A 27,772-nucleotide genomic window follows, 5' to 3' on the forward strand; every position below is an offset into this window, starting at 1 on the left:
AAGCAAACAAAGAAAGGACTGAGAGGACAATGCCACCTGCAAGTCACACAGCACTTCTCCTCTGAGTAATAGAAGGACTTTGATTTATAGTCCCAAGACTGTGAACACTTACACTTCAGTACAAACCTGCAGCTGATTTAACGAAATGCTGCTTGCTGCCACACAGTGATGCTCCCTTTTATGCAAAATGACATCTTGAGGTAAGCACAATGACTTGAGAAGAGGGATGCAAGGCACTGAGGTCTTCTGCAGTTGTCCCTCACGCCATGGTCTCCCATGGCTTTAAAACAGGATTATGAGAACACACCAGAATATCGGACACAAAAAGAAGCAGCATGGCTGTCAAGAGCAACAAGAAAGACAAAATCTAATTTCTTGACGTGAGATCTAATTTACTGACAAAAATATTGACTGAGAGTGTTCTTGCTGACTAGCAGTGGCCAAATGACAGGAGTTCACAATTTCTATGTCATGCTTTCAGATATGCGGTTTAGAGTAGGAGACTAGAGTGGTAGATTTAACTCATTTACCAAATAACACAGAATTATCTCTGGAAATGTTTTTGGCCATTATCTTGAAGGCTACACCAATTAAAGTACTCTAAAAAAAAAAATCTTTAAACCCACAATCTTTTAGTTAAGAAAGCCTGCTATTTTATTAAGCAGTACAGTTGCTTAGATGTTCATTTAGAATTTTAGGCTTTTGCAAGAGAAAAATGCATGTACCAGACACCAGCACATTACACTAATTACCCTGTTTTATGAAGAGCTATTATTAATTTTCTGCACCAGGGAACCCAAGACAAAATACACTGTAAGTCTAAACAGGAGAACTAACTGGGAAAGTAACAGACAGAGATAGTATTGCAGGGCATATGCAACAGTTTCATCCAGTGTGGCTCACTGGTAACCTGTTAAGGAACACTCAGTGATCTGCATCTGCTCTATGCAGCCATCCAGTTCAAGCAGTGCCTGCAATCGCAGCCACTGCTGTGTGAGCTCCCAGTACAGAATGCTGAGGTTGGACCACGCTCTGCTGCTCACGAAGTTGGGAGGTGCTGCTACAGGGCTCCTTTGGGTATGATGAGGCATTTGTCTCTTCCCATGTGGAACATGGTCTGAGTGTTAATAAAATAAGGGTGAACCAAGTGATGGTGTTATTGCCCAGACTTTTAAATGTTCTTTTTTAGTCATTAAGTCATAAAAACACCTTCAAATGTTATACGCTGGATCAGAGGGTAATTCTATCGATACTCCTGTAGTTAACTCAATCAGACACTTCAAATGAATTCTTTTTAAAGGCCCTGTTTCCTCTACTATAAACATAATTCAAAATTAGAAATTTGGTTTCCCCTCAAACTGAGTGGAAGAGTATAAAATATTTCCTCCTCTCTCTGGTATGTACCAATCAGTTGCACCTTGCTCCTGCTTTTCAGTTACCACAGTATAGAAAGCAAACGTTAGCATAGGGAATTCTGTGAGTCCTGTAGCCTTTCCAATACCCAGCATGCTGTGCACAAATGACAAAAGCCATATAAGGAGTTTCAGCCACTGCTTTGTAAAGGGAGATGAAAAGTGAGAATAAAGCAGACTTTGCATGGACAAGTGAAAAGCAAAAAGACAAGAGCAAGTGTTACTACTCCTCTAGCAAAAAAAAAAAACAACGCATCACTGAAGATTTTACATGAGTAGAAAGGCCATTCTGTCCTGTCTGTCCCATCCAAAACCAAAATCCAAACTGAATAAACAAACGAACGCACCACAGTGCAAATGCTTCAAGTTTTCATTACCTAGCTCTGTGTTTTGGACTACTAAGGAGAATGAAAAAAGTGAGACCAAAAAAAAAAAAAAAAGGAGGAAAAGGAAAGGAAAACAACACTTTTCTGACAACTTAGGCAACCTTATGTTCATGTTAACAGAAATTAAGTAGGTCTGACTAGACCAACCCCACTGTTTAACAGGCAGCAAACTAAGCAGTTGGTGGATGCTGTCACTGGGCACTGCATCTTTATCCTCAAGTATACTCAAATTGTTAGAAAAATCTCTGGGTTTAGACTCAAGCTTGGGTCAAGCAGCTTCTTGGGTGCATTTCATGAGTTAGTTTGGTTAGGAACCATTCCCAATGGGCAGTTTGCATGCAGACGTCCTATTTCAGAGAGTGAGATGTGTTTAATAGTCTGGACATGGGCTATTCCAAGCCAAGAAATAGTCACAAGAATACTTAATTTACAAGCATAGCCCATCTATAGCAGTAACCTCTGGCAGATGTCCTAGCTCTGTAGCCATCTATCAAAAGAAATTAAGCTCCAAGCACTCTTTCTCCACCATTCAGGTGGAAAACAGCCTTTTCTTCTCACATTTGATACATGGCTAAGTGTCATCACAACTACAGTCATTCGGCTGATACACTTGCAGTGGCACCCATGCAATTTTGGCTCCCTAGAAACTGTAGACAGGGAAGGTTCATTTCTCAGAGGCTAAGAGCTCAAATGAATGGGTTCTGGCTGCAAGATTTGACCCATCATAAATATAGGCAGACAATAAGTGTATTTGTATCAACCAAATGCAACTCAGTTCTGCCGTTGCCTCCTCAGGCAACACCAAGCTCTCTCTCAGATACTAGGAGCTTGGTGCTAAAAAGGCCATGCCAGCTATTTGTACTGTGCCAAATGAGGGAAATTCATGGAACTTTCAATCCTACTCCACCCTTTTTACAGGTTCAGCAGACATTTAAATCAATTTGTTAGCAAACAGCTAAAGCAACAGCAACTATATGGCTCAGTAACTAGACTACAACAGTATGGTTAAGTAGAAGCACATCTGCTGCAGCTGAAATCATTAGCAAAGCTTTCTTTAACTTCAGAAAACCAGCAAGAAGCTCTGAAGTACTCTTGTAGAAAACAATGCAACTGATATTTTTCTGGACTCCAGACATTTTCTAGTAGAAGTGTACATCCACTTTGTCTACTAAGTCAGCTTGCCTTTCTTAACTGTCCTCTTTAAGACATCCCTCAGAAATAATCCATGGTGCTCAAGAAGACTATATACTGGAAGTCAAAGATTACTGATACAGAGCAAGAAAATTTCAAGTTTTGTTAGACAGTGGGCTTGGTTCTCTTCTCAATTACTGTGCCTTTACACCCACAAAATATCAGTGCATGAATCAAGAATAACTTATCTACACTGAATAGCTCCTGATTTATGTTGCCTGGAATTCACACTTACGTATAAAAAGTCAGAAATCAGATCCATTACTTTTAATTTTAAGTATATTCCTACAAAGGTGAGATTCTCAGTTACCATAAATCAGAAGAGTTCTTCTTGCTTGCCCATCTTTAGAACAACTACAGCATTTATAGCCAGTAAGGGATTTGGCCTTCATTTTTTCTCATTTCAATAATTTGATAAGTGTCTCTATAACTAGCGAAACATGCCTCAGATGCAAGAACTTGAGTTACAAGATGGATGGAACTTGCAAGTCATGTAAACATATTTTTGGTCAGTTTAGATAGAAATATAGAAGGCCGTTCCTAAAGGATCTGTTAACAGTGTTTCAGTTAGAATTATGGGATCTCATTCCTTTAATTTCTTGGGAGAATAAATGAAGCTTTAGAATGGAATGCTTTTTCTGTTTCTTTCTGAAAGCTTCAGTATCTTGGATTGTTTGGCAAGACAGACAGCAAGTCTTACCTTCATTTTCTCTTAGCTCTTTTATTTATTTATTTCTAGCCTAACACATTTAATTTATGTAATCTAAAGGAAACAGATCGCTCTAACCTTGTCTTTTATTTCATTTTATTGCCTTTGAAAAACAATGCCAATCTCTGCAATTGTCAGAAAACAATTAAGGCTATGAATTCTCCCATGGAGATCAAAGGTGAACAGTTTGTGGTTCCAGCACAATTTGTTGTTCTCCTGGTGGGGTTGTAGCAAATAACTGGCAATAGAGCCACATCAGAGCATGAGTTCCTGTGATATCTGAAATGGGCTACCAGAGGCTGCTATAGTGGGATGAGTTGATCTGGACTGGCTGCCAGACACCCACACAGCTTCTCTTTCTCCTAGACAGGACAGTGGGAGAAAATAAGATGGAAAACTCATGGATTGAGGCAAAGACAGGAAAAATTACCCAGCAATTAACATCACAGGCAAGACAGACTTGATCTGGGGAAAACTAATTTATTGAAAATTTAAAAATAGAATAGGATGGCTGGGAACAAAGACAACAATCCCAAACCACCTTCCTGCCACATTCCGCTTCTTTCCAGACTCAATTTCACTTCTTCATTCTCAGCTCTACCACCCCCTCTCCCAGAACAGTACTGAGGGATAATGAAGTGGGAGTTGTAGTCAGTCCATAAGAGTTCCTCCCTGCCACTTTTTCCTTCTCACACTTTTACTCTGCTCCAGTGTGGGTCCTTCCCATCAGCTACAGTCCTTCACAAACTACTCCTGCATGGGCTCTTCTCCACATGCTGCAGCTCCTGCCAGAAGCTTGCCTCAGCATAGCCTCTCCCCAGGCAGCAGCTTCCCAGCTGCTCTGATATGGGGCCATCTGTGAGCTGCATCATGGATTTCTACTCCAGTGTGGTCCTCTCCATGGGCTGCAGTGAAACACCTGCTTCACCATAGTCTCCTCCAGGGGCTGCAGGGGAATTTGCTCCTGTGCCTGGAACACCTCCTTCTCCCCTCCTTCTTCACTGACTTTGGTATCTGCAGAACAGTTTCTCACGCTTCCTTCTTTTCCATCATTCCTCTCTCTTAACACAGCTCTGCTGCATTTATTTATTTATTTTACCATTTCTTAAATATGCTTTCACAGATGTGTCACAGCTGATGGACTCACCTGTGCCCTTCAGTGGATCTGTTGGAGCCATCTGGCAGCAGCTATGTCTATCACAGGGCATCCCTTGACCTCTCCTCACAGAGGCGGCCTCTAGAGTCATGCCCTTGCCAACACTTTTACATTACACCCAACACACAGGGCAAGTCACCTTGAAATCCAGATCACAAACGAAGCAAGCATTTCCTGTTCACTATTACGTCTCATCTCACACCTCTTCCTGGAGCTCTCTGTCTCTGAGACATGCATCACCTTTGCCAGTGTTTCTTAGCCATGGGAAAAATTCTGGTGTTCAAATCATAGACTATTCACTGTAAAGATGGTGTCTTCTCATTGCCTTCCTTTTCTTACCTGCCTAACCCAAATTATGAAATCCTTACATATAGATATATATATATTCTCAGTCTTCAGCTGCTACTTCTCCCTATTCTCTTTCCGTGACTTGAGAGGGAAAGGCTGATCCCAGAAATAACAACTACTTGAAGCCAGACTTCTGCCCACTGAGAGGATGACCACGAAAGCAGGGAAAACAGTAGTAGCACTTGTGTTATAGGAAATGCAAGAAAAGAAGCAAGTAAACATGAAAGCTCTCTCTAGAAAGAATGAACTTAGAATCTCTTACATGTAAGCTGTCCCTGTGTGACACGCTTAAGGCAGAGCTTTCTAGATTCTGGCATGTGTCTTTCATATGGACAAACCACTTTCAAATCCCTGTCCTTTTAAAGCTCTAACATTATTCAAGTGGTTGAGCATGTTCACTCATTCATGTGTATCAGTTAAGGTGGTACAGCTGGAAACAGACCTCCAAGGGATCGGGATCTGCCACCTCTAACATTTGGTGATAATCTTCTTGCTATAGCAGATAGGGGCTTTTCAGAAAGTACAGGCATTTCCAATCCAAGATTTGATTCTGGTAAGCAAAGACTGAGATAACAGTGACCTCATTAATGTTTAAAAATACATAAAGGGCAGGTGTCAGGAGGATGGAGCCAGGCTTTTCTCAATGATGTCCAGTGATAGGACAAGGGGCAGTGGGTATAAACTGGAACACAAGAGGTTCCAAAGAAATACAAGGAAGAATTTCTTCGCTGTGAGGGTGACAAAGCACTGGCACAGGCTGTTCAGATGGGTTGTTGAGTCTCCTTCTCTGGAGACATTCCAAACCCACCTGGACGAGTTCCTGTGTGACCTACTCTAGGTGGTCCTGCTCTGGCAGGGGAGTTGGACTGGATGATCTTTCGAGATTCCTTCCAACCTTTAAGATTCTGTGATTACCTACAGGACATACATTCTATTTTGCAAAGAGAATTTTTTATATTATGAGCTCAGGAACTATGTAATTTTGCATCCCTCAAAGTCAAAGCTAATCTGCAAGACACCAGATGAGCGAATTCAACAGCATGCAGGCTGCCTCCTATATCGCCCTGTACTTCCTCAGCAGTGCTCTGCTGGTCAGTCCCCGATGGAGCAGGGACCGACCGCCCTCACGAACAGAGCCCCGACGCGGAGCCTTCCCGACTCGGTGCCATGCCTCGCTCGGCCCCCGCTGCTCGCAGCGCGTCCCCGCAATGAGGTGCGGCAGTCCCCGAGCTGCCCAGCCCCGGGCGGTTACGTGCGGACCTCACCGGTACTGCTCAGATCCGCGCCGCTCCGAGCTCTCCCTGTTGCCGGGACGCTGCTGTTGCCACGGTAACAGCGGCCTTCTCAGCTGATTGGGGCAGAGGCGCTGCCATTCGCGCGGCAACGATAAGGGTGGCCGCCATTGGGCGCGGGGCTGAGGTGCCCTTCTCCCGAAGCTCGGGCCGCTCTCAGCAGCGTCCGTGGGCTGGGTTTGTTATAGTCCAGGGGCCGTGGGCCCGGAGGGCTCAGGTCAGGGAACCGGAATCAGCCCCCGGTGGGGCTCTGGTGGCCGCAGCCGTGACGTGCCCGCTGGCTGGGCCCGGGCTGAGGCAGGCACGCTAGTGTTTGGACCTGCTTGCCCCGCTTGGTGTATGAGGGCCTTTGGGTTAAGGAAACTTCTTTCACGTGAGGGAGCCTTGGCACAGGCTGCTCAGGGAGGATGTGGAGTCTCCTTGGGAGGTTTTCAAAACCCACCTGGTCATGTTGCTGTGCTACCTGATGGAGATGAACCTGCTTTAGCAGGAGGTTGGACTGGATGATCTCTAAAGGTCCCTTCCAACCCCTACCATTCTGTGATTCTGTGATTTCATTGGGCATTTCAGTGAGAAATTGGGCTCTTTAAGTATAAAACATACTTTTTTATGGTGCAATGACCCATGTAAAGCAGTGATAGGGTGTATTCCATCTTATGTGATGTCCGGGCAAAAATCAAATACTGTGGGGCATGAAATCGAAACGGTTTCCTTGGTTTATGTTTTGTTTTACTTGGTTCACTTGTGCGGAGTTGCTCAAGCTTTCACATAGTTTATGGGTGACTTTTTTCCCAAGCTGTGAGAGAGCAGATGTAGCTGTAAGACCTGCGAGGGCTGAAGTCTTAGCACACTGTTACACCAGCTGTGCTACTGTTATCTGCGTGCAAGGATTAAATTGTCATCTTATGTTCAGTGCTGGCAAAAGCTGAGTATGTGACAGAGATGGTGACAGTGGGTTTCGCGTCTGGGTGGCAGTTACTTTGAATATCACTTGCACCACACATATCAAGCATGTCGGCATATCAGTGACTGTGATTGGAATCAGCCTGAGTAGCCAGCTGCCATTACAGTACTGTTCTTTCTGCATCTTGCATGCTGTCACAGTGTGCCTTACTGCAGCACTCCCTCCTACAAAACAATATTCCTCCCAAAATTAACTTTCAGTTAATTTGTTTTACGTGGCAGTGTGGGTCTATCTTCCCTTCTCACTGAAGGATGTGATCCATCTCCATAGACCATCTTTCACAGGTGAAACTCAGTCTGTAAGTGAAACGAACTGTTCCCGAGTAGGAGCTGCACTCAGCTGACTGCAGAGCTCCTTCAGAAGAGTTCTGACAAGGACTTGGGAGATCCCCACCAAGACAGGGCAGCACCCAAGGCCATGCTTTGGCTTCTAGCAGCTGCAGTTCATGACTCAGCCTATTATCTGAAACCACCACTCATATCAGTTTAAGTTAATTTGTCAGCCTGTAAATTACAGCAGATGAGGAGGCAGCACACATTTGACTCTGCTGTCCCTCCACCATGGTGGCCATTTCTGGCAGAGAGGCAGAGTGGACAGCTGGAGGTGGCAGCTTCTCAAACTACTCTAGAGTGCATTGCCAGGGCTTGTCATCTGTGCATGGTGAGAACTCCAGCAAAAGTTGTTGCATGGCTTTACAATTTTACTCATTGATGAAGTGGCAAAATCCAGAAAATTGATGCTAGTGTGGCACAGCTCACCAACAGAACCTTGTGCATTTTCTTGCATTAGCAGGGAGTACAAAGGTTTCTCTTCACTGTTTCTAAACCCAGTTTATGGTAAGGAGTCATATGCTATTAATAGTCCTTCTCATGTATCAGAGTCCTAAAGCCCAGAAAATTGCCCTGCATTTTCATAAACTTTTCTTGCCTTCACTTTTAAAGACTGCGCAGCTCGGATATCAGATACTTGCAGAAGGATGCAGGATGTCCCATGTGCCTATGTATGATTCCAGCCTGAGAGCTGGAAAGAGGCATTGTCCCAGTCTGCCTGCAGAACTCACTCTCCAGTGTTCAGAGGGGTGATTTAGACACAGACAAGCCAGAGTAGAGTGGCATCCATGTTGTCAATTTCCTTGCCGCTCCCTGAAAACAGAACAGCAGTTTTTACTGGTGTATGACTTGGCACTTGAGGTCTAAACCTCATTATGACTATGTTTTGGTTTTAAATAAAGGTGCTCATTTTTGCAGACTCTTTTTTTCCACTGCCAGAATGAAGCTGATCATTGGTTGCAATTCTTTTAGTTCTATCTGAGTGAAATACCCCATGACAGGGAGCAGAAAACACTCATCTGCATATCCTGTGGTAAAGAAATCAAATGGATTATAGAGTGAGGTCACATATCATAATTTCTGTACTATATCCATCCCATGGGTGTTGTCACTGGGTTTGGGATTTTGTTATTGATATTATTGGATCCATCTGAATCTCTGTTCAGCCTTTTTCTTTTGACTGAAGAGGCAAATGCTGTTTCTTAATCCTCCCTCTAAACCTTTACTGATATATACTAAGTGGTGTTATTTATAGACCAGGCAAGACTGAATGGCTTATATAATGGTCAATCAAACCTATAAATCTTTGTAATTATTGCCAGAACTATTGGTGCCCTGTTGTGTTGTGATGCTTACACAAAAGTGCTGAGAATCTTTAATGGTTACTCATTGGCTTTGTTGTCTTTCTTCTTTGCTGCCTCCAACTTCACTGTGATGAACACTTAAACCTTCTGTGTACAAAATCATGAAAAAAAAAATCTTATCTAGAGTAGTTTTCCCTCAGTTCCTTCTTGTGAACATTTTGGGGGGCTCTTACTGGGGCAAGGCATTAATGCTGCTGGTATCTGAGGCACCTCATCAATTGAAGCTTGCAGGAGCCACAGTGGTGCTCAGCAAAGCCCTGGGGTTTTTGAGTACTGCTTGATGTGCACCTGCTAAAGTGATACATTTGGTATTTCCAGGAAGGTATACGCCTAGCAACAGATTGCTTGAACAATGAGGGTAGTCGGTGCATTATAGGAACGGGAAGTGCCTGTTGGTGATCTGAAATACGATATCAATGAAGCCATCCAAATCCTCCCGGTGTCTTCCAGATTTGTATCACTAAACGGGCTACCAGCTGCATGACTGTGATAAATCTTGCTAGCATGCTAACCTTGTGGCAGTTAGCTCAGCAGAAGATGCCTGCCAAATCTGAATGCTGAGGGCAGAAAAGAAATCTCTCACTTGGCTTCCTGATATTTTTGTTCGTCTGCAGTGCTTTTGTATCAAAGAGGCATTCTCTACAGAGACAATTGGGAGCACTTGGCCAAGGAGTGTCTGTATTTGTTCACAGAGTCATAGTGACATTTGGCCAAGTCCACAAAGTTAAGGTTGTGAAAATAGGAAGGAGCTTACTACCTACAGATTTTAATAGAAAGACTCAAATACTTTCAAGGACTAGAGATCCAAAAGTACAGTATCGGCATGGCTGATGTGGGAATGGGCTTTGACTAGACATTTGACTTAGGTGAATTTCACCTGATAGCACAGAAGGCAAGAAGGTCAAGGAGTAGGAAAGCATAGCTCTGGCTGAGGACATCTGGTCTTAGAAAGCCGTTTCCTAGCAGACAACTTTGTTGTCTAAAACAAGGAGCACTAGCATAACAGTAGGTACACAATAGATTGTCACAGAGGCTATTATGCTCTACAATAAGGAGATGTGTTTTTTTAACAAACTAGCTGTTCCTCCTCCAGCCTGGTAGCTGGTTTCCCTCTGCACAGGGTCCGTTTGGCAATGGCATGTGTATACACCTGGCTCTTAAAAATGGGGCCTTAGTACATCTTTGGCTTTGGGGGTTGATTGTGTGCTGTAGCAAACGGGACAGGCTATGTCTGAGAAGGGGAGCAGCATTCCCCGGTGTCTTCAGAAACACAAGAAGCCTTTTAGGCAGCCAGCAAGGATGTATTGCTAATAAATCCTCAGGATTAAGTGATTTTAAGTAGGTTTTTGGTACTAATGAAATTTTCTTCTGACTCATCTGCAGGAACTGCATGGAGATTTTGTCTTCCTCTGTAGTAAGAAAGAATTTTACTCCCATCTTCTTACAGCTTGTAGTTTGTGTGTTTTGGTCTCTTGTATGACAGAATGGAGTTGCCCAAGATGTGCAAGATAAAAACTGTTCATCCTTGTGTGGAACCAACAACAGCCGTGTATCATCTGTCATAATACAAGAACAAAGGACCATCAACTTACACTATCTGGCGGCAGTCTCTAAGCAAATGAGTCCGTTTTCATACAGCGTGTATTTAGGTGAAGAACCCATTGCCATGGGATGTTGTCAATACCAATATGAGGAGAAGAAAACCCCATGGCAGGCTTTTAAACACAAAGATGCTCACAGAGTCCTGTGGTCTGTGTTATACTCTTGCAGAGGTAGCTCACTGGGTCAGACAGTCACCTGAGCCAATGACATCTTTCAGTAGATCTTCTGTCCTTAAGTTAGGAGGTGTGGGTAGGGGAGAGGATCTGGGGTTTGTACAAAGGCTACCTGGCCTGAGTAGGAAGTCTAAGAAATGAGCAAACCACAAGGCATGGAACACATCTTTTATTCAATAAGCAAGCAAGCACGCACAGAAGTATAATGTGTAGTGCTTAATATTCATACAGTACTAAAAATATAAAAATAGAAATAAAATTTCACTGAAAGCATTTTCACTCACAAATATACAAGGAAAAGTGCTGTCAAGCCACATCATGCTACACCACTTGCCAGTTGCTGAACTGACAGTTAGTTTCCCAACAGAACTGAAACACTAAAAATCTGCTAGTCTTTCCTCACACAGCTTTTGGTGAGCCTGAACATTTGACTAGCAAAAATGGGCCTCCTGCAGCTGAGAACCTAAAAAGCATATATGTCGTTACCTAACGGAACAATAAAATAATTCTGGAGAGTTTACTCGTGATAGCAGCCCGTTTTGAGCTGTTTGTGTACCTGTCATAGAGAATAAAAGAGATACAGAAATAAACTTGAATCCTGGTTATAGTCTAGACCAGCCATGGTTATCACTGATACTGTACTTGGAATGATTGTGCAATACTCCCACCTGGTGGCACATGCCCAAACTTCAGTGCTGTCGTTTCCTCTGCCTCCTGATGCTGGCACGGATATTCATCTTCCACTTAGGTGTGGTGAAGTCCAGTAGCACAAACCATACACAGTGATAAGTGCCCTTAACTTTTAGTGGAGCTAGAGGACATCCAGCACCTCATCTTCTCTTACTGTATCTAATGGGAAAATTCACATTACACAGGAAAGCAACGAGTCGGACACCGATTCCTCCAGAAAGACCTTGCACCGGTTGCCTCAAGTCTCATTTTGAGGGAGTGAATTAGGTAGGGGCTTTTAAGAAGCTTCTGTTTGCTGACCTTCGGCATGGAGCTGAACTTCATCCATCAGGAAAACAGCTGTGTGCTGTCATCCATCAAAGCACGGGTGGGCTTGGGGGGATTAGTGACAATCACAGCTGTATTTTATAACAAGGCCCGTCTCACAGAGTATGCCAGTGCTCAGAACCTACTCACTTGATACTGATAAGGGTGTGCAGAACCTAATGTGAACCCCACACTTTGATCCATTACTATTTTGGAATGGGATTTATTTATATTTGATATACCTGCTATAAAAATAAACGTGACAATTATAACCCCTGAGATCATTCTAGCATGTGGTTTTGGCCTGTTACTTGTTTCCATCTGAAATATTTTTTTTATTTGGCTTATGGACATTTATTTAGGTTCTTGTGAAAAGCTTTTATAAAATACATTAAATAATGTGGGGCTGAGAAGGTGTACATTCTAGTTGCATATATGATACATACCTTATACGTATATAATACATTCCATAACAGCTGAATGTTTCTAGTATTGTCTAAGAAGTTCTTGCATGTGGACAAAGGTTTAAAATACTAGAAGATAAACAGCTGTTTAGGATCAAAGATAACTGTATCTGACATGATTTACTTAGATTGTTTTTCTTCCTTTAAATCTTGTTACACATAATAGCTACAGTAGTTTGTCCAGCAGGTAATAAATGAATGCATAAAGCACTTCTAGCTATATTTGGATATCATAGGCATGCATTTTTTATAAATAAAAATCAAATGTGAGGTCACATTTTCCCATCTTCTGTTTATAAACTAAATCAAATTTCTCATTCATTGAAACAGTGAAGATGTCTTTCCATAGCCCAACTCGTCCTGAAACACAGAGAGGGAACACAAGTCAGAGCGTGGACACGACAGGATGCCAAACGTCTACAGTCTTAATTGTGCAAGGCACCAAGTATCATCTGGGAGATGTTAATTGGCCTTAACTTTCAAAGCTCAGTGAGACCTAAGGCTCTTCATTGTCTGACCCAACTCCCTTGTTACAAACCCTTGCAAAATCTTGAAAAAAGTACCCTACACCTTGTCAGCTGCACCAGGAGAGTATTTTACAAAGGAAGAATTCAGATCTTCGTGATGTTTTACTCACCATCAGAAATGGATACATATTTTTATACGGGTACTCATTTTAAAAAGTGGCTTTCTGGCTTCAGTGCAAACTATGGTTGTCAGTAATTCCAACAGCTACCACAAATTCATTTGAAAATTACCGTGCCTTCAGCATACGCTGGTTAGAGAACTATCCAAAAGGTACAAGGAACACTCAGTCTCAAACTGATTATTGAGATGTGGTATTATCATTATTAATTTCTTTAATTTTATGTTTAAAGATAAATTCAACAGATGAATTTGTTTCCCAATACAGACAGAATTGTTTGTTAAATATGAGTGCCTAGATTAAATCTAAGAAGAGAGTGAGTGCCATGCACCCAGTTTGTGCCATTTAAATTCTAATTTTGTACACGAGGAATAGGAAGCTTTTGGTGGATGCAATATGGACACTTAACATTATTTCCTTGTATGAAGTATCCATCTGCTCTACTGAATCCAACTAGTAACCTAACCTGATGACACTGCTGAACCTACTAGTCAAAGGCTGTGGCCCCCTTAACAACTGTTTCACTGCAGTCCAAAATTTATCTAACTCAAAGTCAGCTAGGTTTACTTGCTGATGAATAAGCCCCATGGAGTAACCAGACTGAAAGGCTCAATTCTCTTCTCATTTATGTTGAATATAAATAAAGACAAAATCCAGGCTTGTTCAACTGGAATAAATGAAAGGAGAATTGGGACTGTGCTACCAGAGAGTTTAATCATAACAGCAAGAACAAAACTACACGCAGGGAGCTTAATTATGCATTTGATGCATAAGAAGAATACCCATTTAATTTAATTACCATTACGCTTTTATGCAGCAACTCTGTGACTGAGTCCAAGACAAAACTGTCTGAAAAATCTACAAATTACATATTAACACGATGGTGTGGTATGTATGACAAGGGCCATTTTAAGAGATCAGGATTTTCCTACAACTCCTGTCAGTATGATAGCATTCTAGTTTGTTTTCAAGATCTAGCGATCAAAAGAACCTGAAACTGACTGAAAATGCATCATTTATTGTTTTCACCAAATTTCTCCTGTATTTAAAAAAAAACCCAAACATTGAGAAAACATTTGCAACCATAAACAACTCATACTGATTTAAATTTTGCTCTGGCAAACATCATTGCATAAAGTACAGCATGAAACACAAAAGCCTGTATTTCCCTTTCAATAACAAAACACTTTCTTCCTTTGCTTTGGGAAAGATAAGCCTTTTATTTCTGAATCTCCCTAACAAGAAGTATGGACAAATGACAAGTTTTATAAAGGACATACGCAGTGGATTATTTGTAACATCTTTTTTTCCTACCACATGAATTGATAGCTTGTCAAAAAGTCACCCACCTGGTTTATGATTTGAATCATGCAACTGTGTAAATTATGATGTGATAAGAGTCAAATATAAGTAACATATCTAACCATTGTTCTGCTTTCACAGCAGCTCAGGGTTATCTTCAGAGCAAAGATCAATGTGCTAAAAGAAAAAAAAAATGAAGAACTAAAATAAAGCAAAATAAAAGCAAATGTAACTAATGACAAATTAAAAGTATTTGAGACAAATTACAATAAGCTGTCACGTTATTGTCACCATTCTTTGTCACAGAAACAAACAGAGAAGGTACAAAGCACTGTTAATGAAGCTGCATTCTAAAGTAACAAAACACTGTAAAAGCCAGAGACAGTGAACAAAATGAATTAAAAATAAAGATTTTTTAATAAAAAGCACACACTGAACAAATGACAAAAGATTACATTAGCTGCTGTAGCTCCCTTCCTTCTCTGTTACAAAATGGAGGTTTCTTTTTGAAAGATTTCTAGACCATATAAATGAGAGGCTCTGCTCCTTGACTGGGGGTTTGAGGCTTCAAAACAGAACAATGAACACTAACACCACATACAGAATGCTGCATGAAGCAAAAGTGGGCATCGCCCTGTTTATCTGGATGAGGACGACCTGGCCAGCAGACAGTAGTTGACCTTTACACCTGTGGAAGGTTTCAACAACATTCTCTTTTATCTTGCATTACAACATCACCTTTCCTTCACAACCACCTTCCTGGCTTTCACTGGACAAGGAGGGGGAACTTGGGGTGTGCATACCGCATAGCAGTGCTGCTGCTCCACAGATCTCCAAATTGTGGAGGTTAGGAACAAACCTAGGTTTGTGTGTTACTTGCAAGTCAGAGGAGAACACAGCTCTGTAAAATCTTGCACTGACACAAAACACTTTATCGAAGGCCCTCAGGATGTCTTACCAGACTCATTATTTTGTGATCTTGTCTTCACAGCAGAGAGGTGGGTTGATAACCAGTTAGCAACATGCTGCAAAATCCTACTGTGAATGAGATCAAGTGTTGTTTTCACACAAGATACAAGTTACATTACATGATGAATTTTCAGACTTAAGTAGTATGGGGAAGGTAGCATAGGAGTTGAAAGCAAGACAACTAAGAGCAGGAAAACACACCATTCAGTGGAGACTCTACCACAAACTATAAAGCATATATTAGGTCTTCCAGAGAAACTACAAACTCCTTTGGCTTCACTGGAACTTTACATCAAGCCAGCAATCTTGAGATATTTATTTCAAGAAGTCATCATTATCATAAGTTAACTGGGGCAAAAAGAGGTGTCCTATCACAGTCATGCTAGAGAATTGCCTATAGGAATCTGAATTCCAGGTCCTACTCTAATAACTGGAGTGCCTAAGCCCCTATAGAACCTCTACCAAGAGCCTTTTCATACAAGTTGTGCGAAGGTGCAAGGAGGTGTGTTTCCACGTGTGACAATCTGAAACATTTGTGCCAACATACAAGCAGGACAAGTTATCCTGGGTCAATTACTCTGACAATACTCTGAGCAGAGTCATGGAAAACTTGCAGACAGCTCTGCAAGGCACAAAAGGCACAAAAGCAGTATAGATAACCAGCAAACCTGTTTTCATGGGAAAGTCAACTTCCTCTCAAACAGACCTGACTGAGTGTGGTAAGATTACAGTTTGACTGAATAAAGGTAAATGCAAAGATACAACAGATTTTTTTAAGGTATGCAACTTGAGTGGTTTTTATTAGGACTATACAATGTCAACAAAATGCATGATAAAGGAATGAAGAACTGGCTAACTCAGAATAAGTGGTCAAGAAGGGCTGACTATATTTGATTTTTTTAACAGAGATTTGAAAATAACAGCTGGTATCATGTGCAAGTCATAGGAAGGTTGGCTAGTATAGCAAGGGATCATACACAGAAATCTAACAACAAGGTATTGATGTTATGATCTTCAAGTAAGGGATAGTAACTTGTACATTAATTCCTCTGAAAAGGCTTTGTGATCATGAGAAACATGTGCTTCATGTATGATACTGTATCAAAAAGTGATAACATGGCTATGGATAGGCAAACAAGGGAAAGGGAGAAAGTTCCAATTTAGACTAAATTTGTGGATAAAGTGATTTTATGTCTGGGTAAGACATTTGTGAGGCTGTCATAGGAATTGTCCATCTTGATAGTACTCCCTAACTTTTAAAAAGACCCATTAAGTGCTACAAAGCAGACTATAGAAAATAATTGGAGAGAGGGTTATGGAATTCACTTTTTTATGCTTATCAGAAAGAAAACTGAGAAAGGACTTGATTTCCAAACTACCAAAGGACAAATGTATCAACAGAACACAGTACACTTCAGGTTCCTAGACAAAGACCTCACCAGAATAAATATCTAGAAGCTAAACACACTTTAAATACCTGAGGTAGGCAATGAAAAGAAAAAGTTCATAAGGAAAGCTACAGGTCTCCCTACATTTTATGCCTTCAAAATAGAATTATCTGCTATTGTAGAAAATGTGATATACCTCAAAATGAGGGCTCAGGCCAGGGTAAACTGTATGAAATTGTGTGGGCTTTGACATGCTAAAGGTCAGAAGAAGCAGTGCAGTCTTATCATGACTAGATCTATCTGTTGAAGTAAGCCACAGACTAAGAAATTGGTTTCCATGGTGTCTGAAGATATGCTGTTGATCTTGGATGTTTCCATCCTTTTCAGTCACTTCTATCTAATTTTATTCCAAAACAAACCCCCAAATTGCTCCAACAGTCAGTTACCTCCTATCATTTACACAGCAATATTTTCCCATCTTAGAGGGTTACTAAGTTTTCAGTTGCTTCTTTTAACTTCCACCGTAAGAGTTTTACTGTGGGTTTTAAACATACCCCTGCCAACAGGAAGTGCTTCTGCATTACAGCACTGATCAATGAGCTGATGGCAGTGTTCCACCATGGATTCCAACTGTGCTTTGTCGTAAGAAACTCCCAAGAACCTCACCAGTTGCTCAACCATTGTTGCTAGGTCCTGTAAGAGAATATTTAAAAGATAGTTTATTTCAGAGTATCTTAAATTAGTTTAAATATTTCAAATATACTTTAAATATACTGCAAGCAATCAGAATAAAGGCCAAATATATAGGGCAAAATACTTATGACACATACATTTTTCTCTCGTCGATTACAGCAAGATACTTCTTTTAAATGAGTGCCCAGGCCTGAGTGTAACAAGCACTGAACAGCTACAGACCTCTGCCTTGTCTGTAACTAGTTTAGTGCCTATGGATGCAGGCAGGTTGATGAGTAAATTTCTAGGTTTATGAAGTCCTCAGAAGCTATGGAATGCCAGTGCTTTAAAAAATTGTATCAGTCATTAGGAAGCCCAAATGTGGACAGAAGAAGCAAATTTTGTACTTTATGTATTTTAAACACTATGACACTAAATGTAATTAAAACACCTTTTTGCTACATCTAACCTACCTTATGCATATCTTCATACTTGAGGAAAAGTACATTGGCATCCATGTGATGTTCCCAAAACTCTTGCACATGTTCAAACCACGAACCATATCCTACTACAAAGATATTATGATTATCATGAGGAAAACAAACACTATTATTAAATCTTTTTCCAAAAGAAAAAAAAAACCAAAAAAATCCAACAACTGGAGTGATTCATAGCCCCTGGAGAACAAGGTCTGGTTTTGATCTGTTGCCATGAACAGCAAGGAACTTAATTAAAAAAGAGTTTTTCCTGTCAGTTTGGAATATTCAAAAGAATTAATTTACCATACAGTTAGAATTTTCAACTGAAAATGCCACCATATGTCATGATGGACCTCAGTATTAATAACCCCTGACTACTGTAAAGAAATTGAGCCAAAATAAAAACAACACAGATAGTTCCACAGAGCATCTTGTATAAAAGACAACAGATTACTAACAACCATCGTCCTTTCTTAATTAAGGAAGTATCGAGGAAGCAGATCAATAAAAATGGTTCTTGGATATTCCCAAAAATGTAGGATGTACTAACAGAATATTCTTTTTATCATTACACTTTTTGCCTTCCTGCTAAAATCTAAGATCTATTCCATTCTACTGTTATTTTCTGAACACTTCCGCACAACTTCTGCAGATCTGCCAGAACACAGATTCAGTTACATTGCTATCAGTTATCTTAATTACACAATAAATCGAGACTATAACCATGAGGTGTTGAGATGCTCCTGAAAGCTTAAGAGTGATGTGATGAGGTGCTTCTCATATAATTGTAAGTTGTGAGCAGACCCAGCATGTAGGGTTGCCAGCAATGAAAAGCTTATGTCTTCTACTTCCTGCATATGCCACCAGCAGCTTCAGTTCTCCGTATCTCCTGTGTGGGATTTAGGGTTTGAAGAGAAGTGGAGGTGCTATGCTGGGAGTTAAAATAGTCAGGTATTAAGGAGGGGTAAAAAGAGTGGTATTGTGCCATTTGGGCTCAGTGCTCTTCCCTCTAGCAGTACTTTTAAGTACTTACAAAGATTTTTAGCTGCTGCATTGCTTCCATGAGATGCAAACATTTAGCTAAAGGCTAAATTTACCGTGTTACGAAACACTCCCTTTTGCACAGTTATGGACACAGAACATACTGTGATTTTTTTATTGATTCTGGGAAGTTGTGATAAATCAGCTGGCTGATACAAGATGAAGATATAAATAACTCTTGGGATGCTCCTATGAAAAAGAGTATAGAACCTTCCCTCTTAGGAGACCTTCTGATGTGTCTTTCCTATGTCTCCAGTCTGGAAATGATTGGTCTTGGGCTACAGAAAAACATCCTATTCTCAGGGAATGCAAAAGAAAAAGCTTAAGGTGAGATGGAATGGAAAGACAGCATTTACCCTTCCCTGCACAAACTTTCCAGAGTAGGTAGCAAAGGTTTTTAAGGTCTGTTAAATAACCTCCCCTGGTTGGCTTTCACTTTTTTCTTCCCTTTAGTATTATAAAGCTCCTTTAGCATCAACTCCTCTAACTTCCAGGTTGAAGGAAAGTTTGCAGCAGTGGACCTAGAGGAGATCCTGCTCTCAGAGCACAAGGTACCCACTGAATTCTTAAGTGTCACATTAAGATATCATAGAGATCACTTTGTAGAGAAGTAGAAGGCAGTAAAAAAAAGTTTCTCTTCCTAGCTAGGAAGTGTGACAATCCATTGGCAAAAAGCCCAGTGGTGGCCAGTTACGTGAGAACACAGGGCTTGTCCTCCCTGTAAGCTTACTGAGCTAGTGTAGTGGTAGTGCAGTCTGAGTGGGAACACAGTGGGTGGGTGTATCACGAAACAGCCCTCACTTAAAGGAGTTACTGGGTGAGCAGCTGATAAATTGCTGTAAAGCAAGGTTATTGTATTCTCATTATAGAGGTGTATTTTTCAGACAGTAGTAGCTTGCAACCACCTTCTTATAAGGGCTCATTTCAACTTACTGATGTACTCCAGATCAATCTCATGTAAACTACAGAGTTTTATATATTAAGTTGTAAGTTGCAAGGGACAGACTTTAAGGTTTTGGATTAAATAAAAATAGTACAGAAACCACTGGGAAAAAAAATAAATTAAAACCCCAAACTTGAGGAACAGAAAGACTCCTGAGAAGTATCTAACAGGGAGGTACTACTGAAATCAACGATGCTGCAAGTATTCACCACTTTCCACAACGTACCTGGTACCTTACACCTTGCAAACTGAATTTTAGATGAGTAGACCAGAGTTTTGCCTGAGCTAAGTAAAATACTACTGAGTCAAATATTGTAAAGCAAATATTTACAAGGCATGACCACAGTTTGCACTGGTAAATCTAAGTCTATCTGTAGCAACTTCCTTGCTGTATAAGCAAACAAATGCACCTTTATCCAGGTCATTTTTGTACTTGCAGAAGGAATGAAGAGATGAAAATAAACGTGTAACAGCATGTGCAGAGAGAACAGCTCCTTACACTTGTCATTCATAAACCTTCTGCAGAACTCCTGAAATGTTCCTCTGTAGCTCATGGTCCTTAGGGATCTGTGAAACTGGTAATAAGACACCACCAGGTCTTTGGGGTTGCGAGCCATGTATATTACCTATGACAGTGATGGGAAAAGAAAGCATCATCTTACTGAAAGCTCTTTCCCACTCCATTCCCCAAAACACTTAAACAACTGCTGCCAGTATAGTTAAACAAACATGATTTCATTTCATTTTTACCTTTGAATTGCCATTATGGAGATCTGAAGGCAAGAACCGATATGGTAGGTGGCTTTTTATAAGGCGAGGAGATGTCAGTTCCTAAAATAAAGCAGAAACACTTCTTACTGTGTGTTAGTTTTTGGCACATCCTGAGCTGTCCTGAACTGTCATACTTGAAGCCCTTTACTACATTGAATCACACTCATAGATTCACTTCTTTAATTAATAGGGGTCTGGGACCAGAAATTAAGTCAGGGAGTTACACATACTCTTTAAATATAAAAAGTCTGGATAACATATTTAGGGTTTTTGTTGAGTTTTTCCCCCCTTTTGTTTTCAAAGTACTTTCACTTGTAGGGCCTTCCCAGGAAGGGAGTGTAATAGTTGAAGACTCTTAGTATCAAACTAACTTTGTTTCCAGTAATGCTTCCACTAAAATTCCTTGAAGAATATTAGAAGCTCCGAGAACCCCTTGCTTCTTTACTTCAAAATTTTACTCTTGCAATTTCTTTTATCCTCAGAATTACGCCCAGGCAATCCAAAGCTTTCTCTGAATGCGTTAATGTCTTTGAAACAAGAGTATTTTTCTATAATTAGAGACAAAATCGTCTTATGACACAAATCATCTTTCAGTAGTTAAAAAATGCATAAATCTACATTAGATCAAGTTGCTAGCACATAGTATATGTCACCATGTGTAATATCAAACCTTTCACTATTTCCACCACTTATTCGCATCAAGGTAGCACTAGTCTCACTGGACTAGGTGCCACACAGATGAAAGAAAAACAACCTCTGACTCCTAAACACTCTCGGCCTAAAGTAGGCTGATGCTGCAGTCGTCGTTGACCAGAAGCAGCTTAAGTCTGTCCATGCCAGCCTTAGCTAGCTTAGGAAAAAGATATTCAAATGCTAAAAGATTTTCTTTGCAATACATTGTACCTTGATGATGTCCAGACCAGGCTGAGGGTACTCTAGGACTGGAAGTTGTTCATCTATATTCATTAGTCCAATCTCGTCTGGATCAGCTCCCTGACTCACTAGATATACCACTTCCTGTAGCAAGCCTGTGCCTGCACAAACCAAACAATGAAAGAGAACAGATTGTATTACAGTTCTTATCTAAACAGAAGCATATGAAGGGAGATCTAGGCATAGAAATAATACCTTTTGTCCTTAACAGTCTACTGTGAACTAAATCTGTAACTATAGTTTCAACATAGTAACCCGCTTCCTTAGTTTTATTTTAAGCACATGAAGATCTCTGCTCACATTAAAGGCCTGAGATTTTTCTTCAGTAATAATTTAAATACGTTTCTGATTCCAAATCATTTTAACCTGTGAATTGGAAAGCATTTTTAAAAGTTTTTTGCCTTGTGAATGTTAGCTAAGCAAAATATTATTTCCATTTTAGAAATGGAAGAAGAAAAGATGCAGACAGGTTATCAAAGTTCACAAATTACATTAGTGGCCATACTGAGAGATTGGCAGTGTTCCCTCTTCTAAATTGTAGGCAATTCTGCAGTTATGCAATGATTTTAGAGTCTATTTATACCTCCACGTTATAGACTGGATAAACCACTGAATGCATCAATGCACAGTGAGTTAGTCATAACCTTTAGAGGCCCCAATTACATCTCTCTCCAGTCTGAGGACATTTACAAAGCAACCATTAGATACAGCCTTAATGTCTGTCCTTTGGAAAATTAATAGATATTCCAAACAGAAGTTTGAACAGGAAAACTACTTCAAATGACTTTACCTTCAGGCAGCTAGGAAACCCTCAAAACAGGCAAACAAAGGTTTGGAGATATTTGACAGAGGCTTATGAAGAGACAGGCATGGGCTTTTGGTGAGATGGTGTAATAGAATAAGGAGAGAACAAAGTGACCTAGCAGGGAAGGGTCCCCACAGTGTAGATAGCATGTCACATGGGCATGGGACATCCTGGATACTATGATAGGCCAATTGTTGAAGAGTTGTTAAGAGCCATGAGTGGTAAGATGGATTTATTGCCCGTCTCCCTTGTCCTAAAGGAACGAGTAGTTGTTCTGTAACTCTTTAGAAAGCCTGCCTCAGCATGCCACGTACCAGAAAGATGAGCTGCAAACTCTGAGATGATGCCTTTCGTTCCCATTTCGACTTGAAAATAACTTGTAAAATGCAAGTAGCTTGTAACAGACACTGATTAATTGATGTTAACTAGCATGACTGTGCATGCTAACAGACATGTTTTGTACAAATTGTGCATCTTGTTCCAATCGAAAGAAAACTAGTGTATCATCAGATATCTTTTAATATGAACTAGGAAGAGGTAAAAAAAGCTGATATACTTTAGAGGCTGTTTAGAGTGAATACAGTCTGGGTACAACAGTCTTGGTGGCTCATGCCTCCAAGAACTGCTTTGTGGAGGAAGTACTTTTCTGCTTCCTTACTGATTGGATAGTAAATTAAAACAGCTTGGAAAAAAAAAAATCCTAAACTTTTACATTATCATCACCCCCAGAGACAGCTGTCACAAACTTAGTACACACTTGCCCCTGAGGCTGTTCACTTTGCATTTTTAAATCCACGCATATATTTTATAAATTAAAATTAACATACATATAGTACTTCAGTATCAGTTCTTGTGACTCTGAATGAGCACAACCCTTGTTCTCATTAAATATTTATTCTGACAGGAGACACCCTGGTTCTCCATAATTTATTTCTGTATTTCCAATTCCGTCTGCAAAGAAAAATGCCATTACAGCAACCTTTTTCCATGAAAGGGAAAGGCATAACCGTACAGGGATAAAAAACACCACCAGGACTTTCTATTTTTTTCATTACTTAGCTCTCTCTAGGCAAAAAGAAGCCATCTCCATTGTGCCTCTGAAGACAGAAGGGCTGCAATACAGAATTGAATACAGAACTATGCTGAAAACTCAGGAGAGCAGTGTGTTCCCCACTAGCTCTTCACAAAGTCCATCAGAAAAATAAGAGCAAAAAGCCAGGGAGCACAGCCCCCATGGCCTTATCTAGTTCTTCTCCAAACTGGTGGTCATGAGTTAGACTTGGTTTGTTTGCTAGCAGATGCATGGAACACTGCAGACACAGGAAATGTCACAGTAATGTAGGAGGCATGGGGATAAAGGGTTCTGATTCAGAAGGAAGTGGGCCTTTGGAAGCTCAAAAGGCTTCATCTAAATGTGCCTCCACCAAAAAACAGTGATTCATTGCAAGAGCAATGGTGGGCACATGGCAGGTACTCAAGGCAGAAAAATGTCCATCAAGCCCAAGTTCTTTAAAACAGTGCTTTAAACGTGTGAACCTCAGTGCTAACTACTAACATGCAGATACACAATTACTGGTGTTTTGTACTTAATGCTGCATATATTCCAGCATTCTATTCCAATTCACACAAACAGCATTTCTGCAGTAACTTATCTACAAAAAGGAAGATTGCAAGCTAACCAGCTGGCTTCTGGTCATATAGCAGGTTAGACCGTCTCCTCCCTATAACTGCCGATCATGACCCACTGATCCGGATTTCTCCCACCAATGAACTCTGTGCTAGTTTTCACTCTTGCCATCCCGCTAGAATCAGTCTGATTTTTTTCCACATTAGCACTCAGGTTACACTACTTAGAATTTTCAAGGTCTCAATGCAAATGAAAACTAGAGATTTAACTCTTGAGGGAAAGTAATTTTTAACTTGTCATTCTCAAACAATTAGCATTTATCCCACATGCACATTCCCAAGAGCGCCACATAAAAAGTGATCATTGACTTGATTTCCTGTTCTAAAGAAAAAACACCCTAAAATACCACATGCTTATTTGTTTTAAATGAAAAAATATAGCTAAAAGTCTTTATATCCATATAAAGTGCATATATGTGTGTATAACCTCCGCACATCTCCTTTAGAATTAAAACCAACTCAAGTTAAACTACTGATAAAGCTGAACATTATTTTGGTTTAGAAATGATGTCTTAACCTAGCAACAGACAAATGGCAGCCCAAACTCAAGACCTAGCTGCTAGGGCAAGATTTTCTAGTCCCTGGGAACACCAGCTGGCTGAAAAGGGATATTGTACCTATGCATGTGATAAGAAATCCAATCCTAGACTGGGGCTAGCAGAATTTGTTAAATTTGTCACTGTGGGAGGTGAATGTAAGTCTTTTCCTGTAGCCCCTGATTCTCCAGTTGCATAGAAAGCAGACTGAAACTGGCCATTTGAACCAACTGACTTAAACTGGTATGTGTGGAGATGTGCAACCAACAATTTATAGGTGGAAGCTAGAGTAAATTGCTGAAACCAAGACTCTCAAAGAAGATATTGGGAATAACCTCCAATAATCCCAGTATAGCACGAACTTGGCCAGATATAAATGTCACAGAAACTGTCTTGTTAAAGGGAAAATTATGATATGCGTTGGAAAGAAGAAAAAGATGAAGGAAGCTAATGAAAAAAACCAAATGGAGATCTTATCTTTATACTCCCTAGATTTCTGGCCTGTCTGCTTACAATGACTACAATTTCACTCAAAGTGAAATTAAAGTATTAGGTCACTGTGTGGAAAAGCTAGCATGTATGCATATGAAGTCGATCATATTGGAGACAAACAGCGGATCTTGTGCATCTGTGGTATTTTCCATCATTTTCTCCTTGTGTTGCTAAACGCATGTCCATGTACGTGTATGCCTTGCTTAGGACAATACAGAGAGAGTAAACAGCCAATGACAAACAGCATTAATCTGTCAGCCTTTGGGCGTGAGGCATAAGATGCAACATTCATAAATACCTAGCAATTCCACCATTTCCTCTTCCAGCTGTGGCAGATACATATTTCACCCCGGAGGAAGACTGCTGGCCTTGCTATCTCCAAGGTCACATTGCCAAAACACATGTGCAATTCACTTATGAAACAGAGACAGTCAGCACCTGAGGAACTTCAGTGCACTGTACCTGAGAAATGCTCTTCCCTGACAAGCTCTTCTGTTATGCCAATACAACACCCCAGGAGAAAACAGTGTTCCAGTTTATCACACATTATCTGCAAACCTGCATTTCTAGTCTGCATAACAGCATGTACAAAAGCTGCCCGGTCACAGCAGCTTGAAAGCGCGCTAGTTGGGGCGCATTGTCCTCTTCTGGGATGTCTAATGATTCACAGAAATCATGACTCATTAAAAAGTCTATTGTGCCATGGCAGCCTCTGTGGTGACTGGAAAGTCTCCCTTTGTGCTGCTTTCTATGGCAAATGTCTCAGTAACAACAGCAAAGTCAGTTCACGGCCATACTGCCTCTGCTTATCAGTAAGTGTAACTGCTGCAGCAACCAGACGGTGTAGCAAGCATAGCAAGACAGTCAAAATCTTGGAAGACCACAGCTACTCCTTTCTGCTTCTGTGCATTAGATGTCTTTTGACATAAAATTTAGTGTCTGTAGGACAGAGAAACATTCTTTAGTGCAGCTGTCCCCGGGCTTCTCTCCCTACCTTCTGGCCACTGGCACAGTTCTATGAAGCCACCAAAGGTGGCATGGTGCCATGCTCAAAGTGGCATGGCAGATATAAACACAAAATTTCCTGTGAAATTGTCCCTCCCTACATGGTTTGTCATGTAGTTTACTTCACTTTTCTCCTCTCTGTATCAGCTAACATGGGATAAACCTGCAGCTCAAGGATGCAAAGGTCCTTGGGATGTTCCTTTTATTTACCCCTTGTTTGGAAACCACATGGAAAAATAAAGAAATACTAAAAATAATATTAACACCCTTCTAGTACTCCCAATTAGTTGCACTTTGAGCCATCAATGCTTGATCAAGTTGCAGCTAATACAATGCAAAGGTCCCATTATGACTCATATTTTTTTTATAGCATTGGTAGATGTAAGTGCTCATTAAAAATGAGTGCTGCTAAAGCTGTCAGATTGGCCTAGCAAGTGCTGTAAAGCGATTCCCCGCGTAGTTGTCCTAATTGACTTCAAGATCATTCCCCTTTCACCAGTTTCAGTGTGCATCTGCAGGTAAGTATGACAGATTCATCTTCACCCCACAACAGTGGAGAGAAAAATTGATTTTTCCATTAGAAGGAAACAATTTCCAAATCATAAAAATACCTCCTCTTGAGGTCTGTATGTTCAAGTTCTCCCACATCTCAGAACTCTACCTGGCTTAAGAATAAGGATTTTCACGACCAACTAGTTTCAATAATAAAAGCCATGTATACACCTTGATACTGTATTTTCTAATTGTTCTGTTCCTAGATGAGACTCAGGATTCGGCATAAAGGCTGAAATTGTGATGTTATATTGCAAGTATTTTTGACAGACCAATTGAATATTAGAGGGTCCAACTTTCAGAAAGGACTGAATACTCATCCTCTAAGATTAATGTCCCTTTTACATGGCTTAAATGCCTCTAAGTTCAAGAGTGACTTGTCAAGAGACTCTGTGAAACATGAGAAAACTGAATCTAGATCTTCTGCAACAGCTTAAATAAGATGGGATTTAAAACAATTGCACAATTTCCAGTAACATTCAGTAAGCCAAGTTTTGGATTTATTAATCTGTTTTTCTACTAGCTACTAGCTTTTAAACCAAAACCAACAGGCTAAATTTTGCTTGCTTTCCACTAGACTTACATCAGAGAATACCAACGTGATTCTGTTAGGTCTGAGTTGTATTTTGAATGTTTCACCAGAGGCTATGAACAGCCAACTATGAAAAACACATCTATTTAGGACTAAAGCATACTTTGTTTAGTAAAAAAAGCTGTCACTGAACTGTTTCCATACATGTATTATCCATAGAGTTATTGCTATTATGTATAAAACAGTATCCTAAAGCATTGCTTTAATGAACTGGTTACAAAACATTGTTATTTTCAGCTAATGCATTAGTACTATTTTTAAAAATAGCTCAAATCCCAATTCTCCCTTATATTAACACACTAGCTACTCAACAGAGGACAGGATGACTACAGCATACCTCAGCCCAGGCACCAACTGTTGAGGCATCTCCATTTCCATACAGCAGGCAGGCAGTACAGTCTGTTTCACATCCAGCACCGACAGAAGCAGCTTCGAGAAAAAGGCCTACTAATTCTTTTGAGTGTGCTGGATCCTAAAGCTGGAGCAGCACAAGACACACCAGGGCCTGTTCTCTGGGAGGACATGTGGGACAGCCAATCCCACATCCACAGAGACTGATTTCCCAAAACAAGCA

General features: G+C 40.6%; 1 protein-coding gene across 4 annotated transcripts in view; it reads right to left on the reverse strand.

The window, feature by feature from the left end:
- Positions 1–11,097: 11,097 nt before the first annotated feature.
- SULT4A1 (sulfotransferase family 4A member 1) overlaps positions 11,098–27,772 on the reverse strand; it is a 28,745-nt gene continuing 12,070 nt past the window's right edge. Inside the window, exons 2-8 of one of the 4 annotated variants that reach the window (XM_062006791.1) lie at positions 21,501–21,631; positions 20,577–20,657; positions 20,326–20,452; positions 17,837–17,931; positions 17,246–17,384; positions 14,457–14,511; positions 12,658–12,746 (exon numbers count right to left, since the gene is read on the reverse strand). In XM_062006791.1, the coding sequence (XP_061862775.1) occupies positions 14,504–14,511; positions 17,246–17,384; positions 17,837–17,931; positions 20,326–20,452; positions 20,577–20,657; positions 21,501–21,631 (581 nt within the window). In that variant the 3' untranslated portion in view covers positions 12,658–12,746; positions 14,457–14,503. The other 3 variants (XR_009819664.1, XM_062006773.1, XM_062006785.1) reach the window with 3 other exon arrangements.

The sequence above is a fragment of the Colius striatus genome, chromosome 1, assembly GCF_028858725.1.
Source record: "Colius striatus isolate bColStr4 chromosome 1, bColStr4.1.hap1, whole genome shotgun sequence".
NCBI classification, from domain to species: Eukaryota; Metazoa; Chordata; class Aves; order Coliiformes; family Coliidae; genus Colius; species Colius striatus.